The sequence below is a fragment of the Mustelus asterias genome, chromosome 13, assembly GCF_964213995.1.
Source record: "Mustelus asterias chromosome 13, sMusAst1.hap1.1, whole genome shotgun sequence".
In the NCBI taxonomy this organism is placed as follows: Eukaryota; Metazoa; Chordata; class Chondrichthyes; order Carcharhiniformes; family Triakidae; genus Mustelus; species Mustelus asterias.
This window is the reverse complement of record NC_135813.1, coordinates 80,803,282-80,816,872: the sequence shown is the minus strand read 5'-3', so window position 1 is coordinate 80,816,872 and position 13,591 is coordinate 80,803,282. Positions and strand designations below refer to the sequence as shown.

At 44.0% G+C, this 13,591-nt stretch overlaps 1 protein-coding gene across 7 annotated transcripts in view; it reads right to left on the bottom strand.

Annotated features, from left to right (window-relative positions):
- Window positions 1-13,591, bottom strand: part of rilpl1 (Rab interacting lysosomal protein-like 1) — a 48,418-nt gene that overhangs the window by 10,831 nt on the left and 23,996 nt on the right. For 2 of the 7 annotated variants that reach the window (XM_078227091.1, XM_078227093.1), the window contains 3 exons: window positions 13,480-13,578; window positions 7,507-7,594; window positions 2,942-4,866 (listed from right to left, as the gene is read on the bottom strand). In XM_078227091.1, the coding sequence (XP_078083217.1) occupies window positions 4,861-4,866; window positions 7,507-7,594; window positions 13,480-13,578 (193 nt within the window). In that variant the 3' untranslated portion in view covers window positions 2,942-4,860. Of the gene's footprint in view, window positions 1-1,325; window positions 1,519-2,935; window positions 4,867-7,506; window positions 7,595-13,479; window positions 13,579-13,591 lie in introns of those variants that run through there. The other 5 variants (XR_013499388.1, XR_013499386.1, XR_013499387.1 and 2 more) reach the window with 5 other exon arrangements.

The following is a 13,591-nucleotide window of genomic DNA, read 5'->3' as shown; positions in this document are numbered from 1 at the left end:
CCCCTATCTCTGTAACTTCAACTTCACAGCCCTCGGAGATACTCAGATATTTAATTTCTGCCTCTTAAGCATCCCCGATTTTAATCACTCTCACATAAACAGCCCTGCCTTCAGCTGCCTGGGCAGTAAGCTTTGGAATTCCCTCTGTAAACCTTTCTTCCCTCTCCTTCTTGAAGACGCTCCTTATAATCTACTCTTGGAACTTTTGGTCATCAGATGAAAAACTGCAGAAAGCGGCAACACAAAGGGACTTGAGGGTTCTTGTGTACAAAACACATGAAGCTAGCACGCAGATACAGCAGGTAATCAGGGTGGTTAATGGAATGTCAGACCTTATTTCAAGGGAGTTGGAGTATAAGAGTAGGGAAGTCTTGCTGCAACTCTACAAGGTACTGGTGAGACCACATCTAGAGTGACGTGAGCAGTTTTAGTCCCCTTATAAGGAAAGATGTTATTTTATTGGAGGCAGTTCAGAGGAGGTTCACTAGGATGATTCCCCGCTGTGCGGGAATTTTTTTATTCATTCGTGGGACATGGACATCACTGGCTGGCCAGCATTTATTGCCCATCTCTCGATGCCTCATGAGGAAAGGTTAAACAGGGTGGGATTCTGCTGAATGGAATTTAGAAGAATCAGAGATGATCTCATTGAAACATAAAGGATTCTTAAGGGGCTTGACAGGGTAAATGCTGAGAGGGTGTCTCAGAATAAAGTCTCAGATTTAAGACCCGAGATGAGGAGGAATTTCTTCTCTCAGAGGGTTCATAGAATCAACAGTGCAGAAGGAGGCCATTTGGTCTATCGAGACTGCACAGACAACAATCCCACCCAGGTCTTGTCCTATGCCTATAACCCTACATATTTACCGTCCTAATCCCCCTCACATTAAGGGTCAATTTAGCATTGCCAATCAACCTAACCCACACATATTTGGACTGTGGGAGGAAACTGGAGCATCCAGAGGAAACCCACGCAGACATGGGGAGAATGTGCAAACTCCGCAGTCACCTGAGGCTGGAATTGAACCCGGGTCCCTGGCGCTGAGGCAGCTGGGCCAAACACTGTGCCACCATGCCGGTTGAGAGTCTTTGGAACTCCTTGCCACAGAGAACTATGGCGTAAAGCCCTTGTGTATATTTAAGGTCGAGATAGATACATTATTGATCAGAATGGGAATCAAGGGTTATGGGGAACGGGCAGGAAAGTGGACATGAGGAATGTCGATCAGCCACGATCCTATTGAATGGCAGAGCAGGCTCGAAGTACCGAACGGCCTACTCCTTATGGTCTGTCCTAACATCTCATGTAGCATGACGGCACTCTTGTGAAGAGCCTGGAGATGTTTTATTATATAAAGGCACCATATAAACACAAGTTGTTGGTGTTAATCTTCCATATCGCATGAGGAATTAAGAACAAGTGTAGTCTTCAGATAAAGTGGAGGTTCAGGGTCAGGTATAATTTGACAGGAGATAGTTGCAATTTAAATGAAAGCAAATTACTGCGGATGCTGGAATCTGAAACCAAAGAGAAAATTTCTCTTTTAGTTACAATTTAATCCCCATTTGAAAATTAATTGATATTCTTTATATTTCCACAATAAATTCCTGTGTCTACTTTTAGAATGGAAACTGCCCGTGTCTGTGTCACGCTGTAATTACACCCTCCTGCCAGCAGTGTTACTACAGTCCCTCTACAGCCACCCTCCTGCCAGCAGTGTTACTACAGTCCCTCTACAGCCACCCTCCTGCCAGCAGTGTTACTGCAGTCCCTCTACAGCCACCCTCCTGCCAGCAGTGTCACTACAGTCCCTCTACAGCCACCCTCCTGCCAGCAATGTTACTACAGTCCCTCTACAGCCACCCTCCTGCCAGCAATGTTACTACAGTCCCTCTACAGCCACCCTCCTGCCAGCAGTGTTACTACAATCCCTCCATGGCCACCCTCCAGCCAGCAGTGTTACTACAGTCCCTCTACAGCCACCCTCCTGCCAGCAGTGTCACTACAGTCCCTCTACAGCCACCCTCCTGCCAGCAATGTTACTACAGTCCCTCTACAGCCACCCTCCTGCCAGCAATGTTACTGCAGTCCCTCTACAGCCACCCTCCTGCCAGCAGTGTTACTACAGTCCCTCTACAGCCACCCTCCTGCCAGCAGTGTTACTACAATCCCTCTACAGCCACCCTCCTGCCAGCAATGTTACTACAGTCCCTCTACAGCCACCCTCCAGCCAGCAGTGTTACTACAGTCCCTCTACAGCCACCCTCCTGCCAGCAGTGTTACTGCAGTCCCTCTACAGCCACCCTCCTGCCAGCAGTGTTACTACAGTCCCTCTACAGCCACCCTCCTGCCAGCAATGTTACTACAGTCCCTCTACAGCCACCCTCCTGCCAGCAGTGTTACTACAGTCCCTCTACAGCCACCCTCCTGCCAGCAATGTTACTACAGTCCCTCTACAGCCACCCTCCAGCCAGCAGTGTTACTACAGTCCCTCTACAGCCACCCTCCTGCCAGCAGTGTTACTGCAGTCCCTCTACAGCCACCCTCCTGCCAGCAGTGTTACTACAATCCCTCCATGGCCACCCTCCAGCCAGCAGTGTTACTACAGTCCCTCTACAGCCACCCTCCAGCCAGCAGTGTCACTACAGTCCCTCTACAGCCACCCTCCTGCCAGCAATGTTACTGCAGTCCCTCCACGGCCACCCTCCTGCCAGCAATGTTACTGCAGTCCCTCCACGGCCACCCTCCTGCCAGCAATGTTACTGCAGTCCCTCCATGGCCACCCTCCAGCCAGCAGTGTTACTGCAGTCCCTCCATGGCCACCCTCCAGCCAGCAGTATCACTACAGTCCCAGCTAGGAGGGTCCAGTTACACCGTGACAAATTTTGATAAGTTTCCATTCTAAATGTGGACGCAAAAAATTACAATGGCAACCATAGTGAAAGGAAATGCCTGTAGATGTAATACTTTTATTATAGATAAATATACATTAGATGCCTGCCAGCTGTAAAGGTTACTTAATCAGTGGCCACTCCAATTAATACTTCACAATTACTTTGGCAAAACGGAAGGTATTTGCAATTTGGAGCTTCCATGATTATCTACATTATTCTAAGGAAATATTAAAGGCACAAAATTTAAAACCTACAGTTTACAAAAGTGAATCTACAGTCTATCCCACTGAAGTATACATTTCGCACGAGCATGAATTTCGTTTTGAATCTATTCTTTCAAAATATACATGAAGTCAGCAGAAACCTGCTGTGCTTCCAGATTAGGACACCGTGAAGTCATTGCAGTGTCCTAACTTCACCAATAGCCTGTCCTGCTCCAACTCGTGTTGTCCAGCCTGAATATCTCAGGAGCTGAGCAGGATCAAGTTGATGACTTGTTGTTGTCGCCACAGTAACTGTAAACAATGGCAGCTTCAGTAGGAATGGTGTCAGGATCTTGCTGAGAACTTGTTTCCCTGCTCAAGATGACCTCCAAGATCGCAAGGAGCTTTTGCTCGTGATGAATCATTTACCCGTGAACCACTCATAAAGAATTTGCATTGTCAGCTGTGAGCTTGCAGTCCAGCGCAAATGTGGCTTTAAGCTAGACATCAGTTAAACAAGTCCTCAACCTCTACTGATTAGACGCCTTCGGCACGCACACAGGTTACTTCATGTCATCATCCTTACTAATGGTAATTATAGGCTCAACATGCATTTTGAATGAAAATTATCCATGTAAACACATCATGCTGTAAGACACTCGCCCACCAGTGGTGCTATAGTGCCTACGTGGGCAGGAAGATGTAATTACAGCACAAAATAGTTTATTCAATTGTGACTTTAGTGGAAAGAAATTTTAACTTATGATGTTTTAAATCATGTATAACATGTGGCATGGCCATGTTCAGTTTAGACTGTATCTGACAGTGATGGCCAAGGAAGGTTTCAACAATGCGTGGTGTTTTTTGCTGTTGGAGGACATTTTGTTCATTCTGTAAACACTCAAAGCATGAATCTATCAGAGCAGCTGGGACAAACTTTGGCATTTTCCATTTTGCTTTCCTCAGTCAAAAGATCTGTACAGTTTAGCAGGTGACCTACAAACTAATGTACGGTATACTGAAATGATCGTCCCTTTTTCAAAAAAATATTAAATACAATGTTAAATTATCTGTACACAGGTCACTGTACTTATCCCACTGAGCAGGGTCCCCAGAAACCAAGAAAGCTTCAAATTAAAGACCTGTTCCTTTTGACCTGAAATTCAGAAACATGTTCCTCATTCTTCTTCTCCAGAGAGAAATGCTCTAATCGCCCGCTCATAGTCTGAGACCATATATACCTGGGAAATAGACTGTATGATTCTTCAGTAAGTACGTGTTAGAATTGCCTTTTTTGAGACGGTTATTAGAGCACAGCAGCTGTATAATCCGCAGATAAATACCTTCAGGGTTTGGTGTATAACATTGCAGCTTCTGCATACACAAGAAAAGCCAATACTATTACTATCCTGATACTGAGAGGTCATCACATTAATTTACCTTTTCAGAAATAAGGTTAGTGATTAGAACACAACAGTTCACCACTGCAGCCAAATCCAGTTCTAGCAGCCCTGCAATCGGACTCTCATTGTTAAATCTGAGAAAAGTCCACCTCCAATTATCCTCATTATTCAGTTGCAAAAAGCCGGCTTTTCTGTATTCCAAAACCAGGGACTTGTCCAGGGGGGGCTGCAATTATAGATGTTGCAATGCTTCTTGGCCTTGTTCAGTGATGATCTCTTCCTGCTCTGAAATTCCCCAAACTCCACCAGATCCCTGCAATCGATGACGCATTTCCGCTCGCTTGTCCCGTGAAAATAAATTAAACCTGGGCAGGGCACAAAAATAAATGACTTTTATTACACAGCAAGATGCATTTCAAAGTCTGCATCATTTATTATCTCATATTCCACTCAAATTAAAAATGAAGTTAAATGGAAATCGCCTGTAAAATCATTTGGTAGAAAGCAGTATGTCTGTCACCATGGATTTATTTTTTTTAACAATTTACATATCCCAGGATACTGATCATATAAAAAACTCCTCAAATATCCTAAACCCCGTGAAAAAAAAACCAGAGAACAGAAATACTGTTCTCCTGTATACCGCAAGGGCTTTTAAAAGAAAAAGTCAGTTTCCATTCAAAATTATAGATTATACAGCAGATGAAGCCAATCGGCCCATCATGCCTGTGCCAGTCCTTTGAACGAGCTATCCAATTAGTTCCACTCCCCCCTGTTCTTAACCCATTGCCCCGTAAAATCTTTTCCTTTTCAATTATAAATCCAATTCTGGAAGCAGAGTCAATAAATCAGCGGGAATTGGATAAATAAATGAAGAAGAAAACATTTCAGTGTTATGGGGAAAGAACATGTGGTTGGGGTGGGGGGAGAGGAATGGGGAAAGAAAGAGATGTTGGGACAAATTGGATAGCTGTCTTAAAAAGCCAGAACATGGGCTGAATGGGCTCCTGTGCTGTAAGATTATATTGTTCCAACCACTAGCAGATATCCAAGGGAGTTGCTCAGGTGTCAGTATAGTCGTGATCCTTTTTTCCTAACGTGGCCTGGCCCTTTAAGGCCACGCCTCAAGTACTCTGCATTAGAATCCAAAGAATTGCTGCCCTCCATAAACTGCTCAAGTTAATCACGGATCAGTAAATTACTTGTAAATTTGAGATCCAGGTCAACAATTTGTCTGAAGGTAACAAACTGATCGTCTGATGTTTTAGGTGGACCAATGATGCTAAATGTATTTGCCCAGTGCGAAACTGAAACTCTGCCCCTTTGAAACCCAGAGGCCAACTGCTTTTGAGTAAACACTAGGTAATGTCAGAGTTTAATTGCTATTCAGAATACAAGTCCAAACTCTGAAGCTCATTCGATTTCTAAATAACATGGTGATTGATGAAGATCACACAGGAGGTAAGTAGGTTCTAGCTCCTGGGTCAATAATATTGTTTCATTACACTTGTATATCCACAGAAATGTAAATGCAATGATTAAAGTGTGACACATAGGCAAGGAGAAGTGCGCTGGTCAGTTTCAGATCAGAAGCATCCAGGGTTTAAGAGTTGTTTTGCATCAGTTACAGACTGTGGTGAATAGAATGTGTGCACATGAAGCATTTTTGTATTTTAAAGTCAGTATACCATAGAATGAAATAACAGACAGAAGATGGCCATTCAGCCCATTGTGCCTGTGTCAAATCTTTAATAGAATTGTTCGTTTCGCCCTGCTCTCTTCCTCTGCAATTGTTTTTTGAATGTGATCGGTGGTTTGAACTGGAGTCACTCACACTAAGAAGTGACCTCCCCACTGACTGGAGAATTTAGAAAACCTAGGTATGAGGTCAGCCATTTAGAACTGAGATATGGAGAACTTTCTTCATTTAAAGAGTTGTGAACCTTTGAAATTCTCTACCCCAGTGGATTGTGGATGACCAGTTATTGAGTATATTGAAGACTCAGATGGATAGATTTTGTACACTTTAGGGAACTAAGGGATATGGGCAAGTGTGGGAAAGAGTTGTCAACGCTTAAGATCAGCCATGCTCTCAATGAAAGATGGAGCAGCTCAAGGAGTCAAACTGTCCAGTCCTGGTTCCTTTCTTTCCACAGAGGGAATGCAACCAAGGTTCCTCAGATTGATTCCTGCGATGGCAGATTGTCCAATGTGGCGACTTTGAGGAGATTAAGCCGGTAGTCTCTGGACTTTAGAAAAATGTGAGATGAGCTGACTGAAGCTTACTAAATTCTTACAGGACTTGACAGGGTTGATGCTCCCACTCTGGTAGCATTGAAGGTCACCACCATCTTAAACTTTGTGATTTCAAATAAACCTGTTGGACTTTAACCTGGTGTTGTGAGATTTCTTACTGTGCCCACCCCAGTCCAAGGCTGGCATCTCCACATCATTAAACTTCTTTGCCGGCGTTTCCTTCTTCTGGGGACCTGTGTCTCCCAGTCAGCGATACAGGGGGGAGATGACAGCTGCCCTGTCCAGGAGAGCTCACCAACATGTCCAATTCTGCCTGCATCCCAAAAGCCTGGCTGCAAGAGCCTTTTGCAGCTTTCTCAATTGGCAAGTTGTCGTAGAAACTACAGGCCTTAAAGCTCTGGCTTTACTTTGTACAATAATGTCATTCACATTCCAGGTTTGCTATTTCTGAATTCAAATTGGTCAATTTCTTAAATCAGCTGCATTAAAAAGCAAGCAATAGAACACAGAGAAAGGCACAGGTCAAAGGTTAGCACGCAGAAAGGTGCAGGTTAAAGGTCAGCACACAGAAAGCCAGGGGTCAGAGGTTAACACACTGAAGATAATATGGCTGATTATACAAACAACGTGCATTTGGTGTTCTGATTCGCCGATTTAAAACCCCTTTGATCAGCCTATCAGGATATCAGTAGCGGTCAGTTTCATGCAGTAAGCGAAAAATGGGAAGATAATAAAATAAATGATCGTACAAGGGAAACAAGTCTTCTGATTGGCTGTAATGTGGGATCATCTGGAATCAATCCAGCTGCTACCATTGGCATTATGGCAGTAAAGATCCTGGGCAGAGAGTAACAGACACACAGAATAAACAGCAGGAAACAGGTCAAACAGATCCTCATTCCAGTACAGCACAGCAAGAGATAGTGACTCAACAATTACTCCTTTCAAAATTAGTTCCAGTACCAAGGTAGAAAATCTCTCTCTGCATTTTCTGCGGTGGCCCCATTCCAGCAACCTACACAGCCTATATAGACTGATCAATGATAAAATCCCCAGGGAGAGCGAGGTACTGTACACAAATCCATACCATTTGGTGAGATTTTAGTAAAATGTTGTAAATTAATTCACATAGGAACATTAACATGATCAGACAAACATGAACATTTCACAGTCTGTAGAAAAATAGAATAGGTACGACTCAAATTATCCAAACATTTTTGTGCATTATATTAAAGGGAGAGAGAGAATTGTGTTGATGTCCTTACACTGCAGTGTACCTGCTAATGCTGCAGGGCACCCAGCCCCACTGCGGCCCAATGCAGCAAAGTTGCAACGTTCAATCTCAGTCACTAAGTGAGGGCAGGCAGCAAGGAATCACCTATTGTAAACAACCAGGCCAGCTGCAGTCACATCTTATCCTCAAGCACATAAACTTGGACTGAAAAGGTTTCTCTGATCTAGAAAAGATGGCTTTCCCAAAAGTGCATTAACACAGAAAATAGGAGGAGCAGGCCATTCGGCCCATCATGCTGCTCCACCATTCATTTTGGTCATGCCTGATCATCCAATTCAATATCCTGATCCCAGCTTCTCCCCATGTCCCTTGATCCCTTTCGCCCCAAGAGCAATATCTAATTCCTTCTTGAAAACGTGCAATGTTTTTGGTCTCAACTACTTTCTATGGTAATGAATTCCACAGGCTCACCGCTTTCTGGATAAAGAAATTTCTCCTCATTTCAATCCTAAAAGATTTACCACATATCCTTAGACTATGACACCTGGTTCTGGACACCCTCACCAAATCGAACATTCTTCCTACACCTCCCCTGTCCAGTCCTTAACGTGAAGGCCAACATACCATTTGCCTTCTTATTGCCTGCTGCACCTTCATGCTTACCTTCAGCAACTGGTGTAGAAGGACACCCAAGACACCACTGTAATGGGTCGGATCTCAAACAATGATGAGACGAAGTACAGGAAAGAGATAAAGTACCTGGTGCGACGACAATAATCTCTCCCTCAATGTCAACAAAACGAAGAAGATTGTCATTGACTTCAGGAAGCGTAATGAAGGACATGCCCCTGTCTACATCAATGAGGAGAGCTTCAAGTTTTTAGGTGTCCAGATCACCAACAACCTGTCCTGGTCCCTCCATGCTGACGCTATAGTTAAGAAAGCCCACCAACGCTTCTACTTTCTCAGAAGACTAAGGAAATTTGGCATGTCCGCTACGGCTGTCACCAACTTTTACAGATGCACCATAGAAAACATTCCTTCTGGTTGTATCATAGCTTGTTATGGCTCCTGCTCTGTCCAAGACTGCAAGGAACGACAAAGGGTCATGAACGAAGCCCAGTCCATCACATAAACCAGCCTCCTATCCATTGACTCTGTCTACACTTCTCACTGCCTCGGAAAAGCAGCCAGCATAATCAAGGACCCCACGCACCGCGGACATACCCTCTTCCACCTTCTTCCATCAGAAAAAAGATACAAAAGTCTGAGGTCACGAACCAACTGAATCAAGAACAGCTTCTTCCCTGCTGCCATCAGACTTTTGAACGGACCTATCTTATATTAAGTTGATCATGCTCTACACCCTAGCTATGACTGTAACACTACATTCTGCACTCTCTCCTTTCCTTGTCTATGTATCATAGAATCCCTACAATGCAAAAGGAGGCCATTTGGCCCATCGAGTCTGCACTAACAACAATCCCACCTAGGCCCTATCCCCATGACCCCACATATTTATCCCGCTAATTCTTCTAACCTACACACCCTAGGACACTAAGGGACAATTCAGCATGGCCAATCAACCTAACCCACACATCTTGGGACAGTGGGAGGAAACCAGAGCACCCGGAGGAAACCATGCTGACATGGGAAAAACATGCAAACTCCACACAGTGACCCAAGGCTGGAATCGAACCCAATTCCATGGAGCTGTGAGGCAGCAGTGCTAACCATTGTGCCACCGTTGTCTGTATAGCGCGCAAGAAACAATACTTTTCACTGTATACTAATACATGTGACAATAATAAATCAAATCTTCCCCTCTCTTAACTTATAGCCATTCAGATAATAATCTGCCTTCTTGTTTTTGCTACTAAAATGGATAACCTCACATTTATCCACAATTTTTCCCACAATGACATCAGGCTGACTGGTCTATAATTCTGTTTTATCTCTTACTCTCTTGAATAGTGGGCTTACATTAGCTACCTTCCAATCTGTAGGAACTGTTCCAGAGTCTATGGAATCTTGGAAGATGACCACCACTATTTCTAGGACCACTTCCTTATGTACTCTGGGATGTAGATTATCAGGCCCTGACGATTTATCAGCCTTCAATCCCATCAGTTTCCCCAACACCATTTCTCTACTAACATTGATCTCCTTCAGTTCCTTTCCCTCGCTAAACCCAGTGTTCCCCAACATTTCTGTCTTTCATGAAAACAGAAGAACAGAATCAGGTCAATTATTTATTTGTGAACATTACTACTAACATCAAGAAAAATGGAACTCTGTCACTGAACCTGACTGTACTTTAGGAAGGATGTTAGAGCAGCCACAGAGGAGATTTACGAGAATGGTACTGGGGATGAGAGACCTCAGTTATGTAGAGACTGGAGAAGCTGGGGTTATTCTCCTTAGAGAAGGTTAAGGAAGATGAAGGAATTATAAAGGAGTCTGACAGAGTGAATAATGAGAAATTGCTGCCACTGTTGTGAATGTTGTAACCAGAGGACACATTAAAAATAGCTGGTAAAGGAACCAGAGAGGAAATGAGTTGTTGTTTAAAAAAAGACAGAGAGTCGTGATGATTTGGAGCCCATTGTCTGAAAGGATGGTGGAAGCAGACTCAGAAGAGAATTCGACATATACTTGAAGAGTGAAATTTGCAGGGCTGTGGGAAAGAGCAGAGTGAGTGGGATTAATTGGTAGCTCTTTCAAAGAGCCAGCAGGGCAACAATGGGCTGAATGGTCTTTTTATTGTGCTGCAAGATGCTAAGAAACAGATCTTGTTCCTGAGCAATGATTAAAGTATCAAACGGGCAGTTGTTGCTGGATTGAGTGGGTTCTGAGCTGTGGGATTGTAAGGCTGTGAGACATTGTGGGTGAAATTAGATCACTCTTCCTGCATCAGCTGATGTGTTTTGCCTGGTCAGCACTGGAGAAGGTCGGTGAGGTCACTCGAATACAGGATGTGCAAGGGCAGGGAAACTGAAGCACTGAGTAACACTAATTTTAACAATTATCTGGGCTAATGGTACATTAGGGATTGTTGCTTCAATCCTTGCCGTGGGCAGAGTTAAAAGAATGAACTAACAAATTTGCATTTCCACAGCGCATTTCACTTCCTCAGGACATCCTGAAGGACATTACAGCCAGTGCTGTAGTGATATGTAGTCATTATTGTAATCTAGTGAAACCCAGCGGTGTGTGTGCACAGCAAGCTCAAAAAACAGCAATAGGAGAAGAACCAGATTAGCTACTCTTTAGCAATGTTGATTAAGGAATAAATATTGGCCAGGACACAGGGCAGAACCTCGGCTCTTCATCTTGATGGGCAGGGAGGGCCTCAGTTTAAAGTCTGATTAAAAAGACAGCACCTGATAGCGCAGCACTCTCTCAGCACTGCCTAATTCTACTGAAAAAACACCTCCCAACCACAACAATGTTCTTTCTATGCTGATAATGGGCACAAAGACGTGAAGATCCTTTGCTAACCAATGAGTTAGTAAGCCACACGAAACCCTGCTTTGAACTGTAAAACCACACACCCAGGCAGGCTTTTATCATGAGATGTACTAGGTTTGTACTGATGATGTTAGTCAAAGTGATTGGTCAGCCGGGTATGTGTGTGTGTGCAATCAGGAAGGAGTCACACTTTATCTTCACCTGCATTGTTACAAGGAGGAGAATTCAGAGCAGACCCGAGGTTAGCAAGTTAGTATTGTTTAGTTGTTACTTATCACTGGAGAGGAAGTGGTACAAGCGACTGACAGGATAGAACTCTTTTGTTGATGGGACACACCCTATTGCTCAGAAGGGACAAGTGATAAACTGCTCTCCCGCTGCTAAACACCAACCCGCAGGTTCTTAATGGAAAATGATTCAATCATTTCATACATCGAAGAAAAAGAACACCCAGCATCACTGATGCACTCGAACGACAGGGTTCTGAGTGAGCAATGAGGCAAACTTTTATACTTTAAATACGAACCTGATTTTAAAAACTCAGCAATTAACAATAAAAGGTATTTTCTTACTGAGTATTAAATGTAGATCAACAATTGGAGCAAGTGTTAAGTGACTCTGAGAGGAGATTATGAGAACAGTTTGTATAATTTTGGTTGTGTCCCTTTGTGGTTCGATATTGAGCGGTAATCTGATCGAGATGTTTAAAATGGTAAAAGCAATTTGATTGGGTAGAAACAGGGAAACTACTTTCTCTGGCCGGAGAATCCAGAGCAAAAGGCACTAAATTTAGATGTGGACGTTGGACTGGGGTGGGCACAGTAAGAAGTCTCGCAACACCAGGTTAAAGTCCAACAGGTTTAAATTACCCCAACAGGCCTCGCTTCATGTTACAAGAGCTGAGGGATGTCCTCCATGAGAGGAACGAACTGAAGGCCAAGGTTTTCCTCCTTCAAGATGAGATGGCTTATTACAAAAGGTAAGAGAGGTTTGTTTCCCCCGGCCAGGTTTTCAGATTGTCATCCTTCACTTCCATCAGGAGTGGCTCATATTAATTGTCCACCTTGTTTTCACAGCGAGGAACCAGAGGAAGAAGGTTGGACTTTAACCTGGTGTTGTGAGACTTCTTACTAAATTTAGAGGCAGGTGACTCAGAGGTGAAATCAGGAAGCCTGACTTCACACAAAGGACATTAGAAATGGGAGAAAAACCGGTGCCACTGTTCAAATAGGAGAGACAATAGTGTAGTGGTGATGTCACTGAACCAGTAATCCAGAGGTTACTGAGTTCACAGCAGATAGTGGAGTTTAAATTCAATTAATAACATCTGGAATTGAAAACTAATCTCAGTCGTGGTGGCCATCAAACTATCGTCGACTGTCATACAAACCCACCTGGAAATCTTCCATTCTTACCTGGCCTAGTCTACATGTGACTTCAAACCACAGACTGGCCCAGCAAGCCACTCGGTTCAAAGGCTGTTAGGGACGGGCAACAAATCGCAGACCTTGCCAGCGACGCCCACGCCGCATCAGAGAGGAGAAAAAAAAACGCAGCTGATTTTGTGCCTCAGCTCCAAAGGGTGAGGTTATTGAGGGATTAAGGCAGCTCAATGGGGTTGAAGTATAGGTTACCCATGAACAAAGCGAATAGCAGAACAGGCTGAAAGGGCTGAATGGCTTCCTCCTGCTGCTATGTAAATCATGTACTGTATTGTCAAACATTCCAGACATGAGCAGCTGTCCAACAGCACTCTCAGGCTGATCAGCTAATGGGTATTTGTGAATGATGCTGCTGTCCAGCTCTGTTTTGAGTGTTTGGACCAATGAAGGGAAATGGAAGCCAGTTAAAGTTATCAACAGGAGTTTACTATCACTGACAAAGTCAGTCCAGTGACCTGCGGGTCCCTGTGCTGCACAATTTCCATTCAAATTGGACACATGCATCAAACGATTAACAGTCAGACAATGAACATTCTTGGCACAATCATGAAAAGAGGCAAGTTGACTTTACTTACAGTCGCTTGATGCCAGACTCTGGCTGCGTTGCCGTTTTTGGCTGCAGGGGTGGAGTGGGGGGAGGGTTTGAAGGCCCACTTTCTTCCTCTGATTCCTCGCTGTGAAAACAAG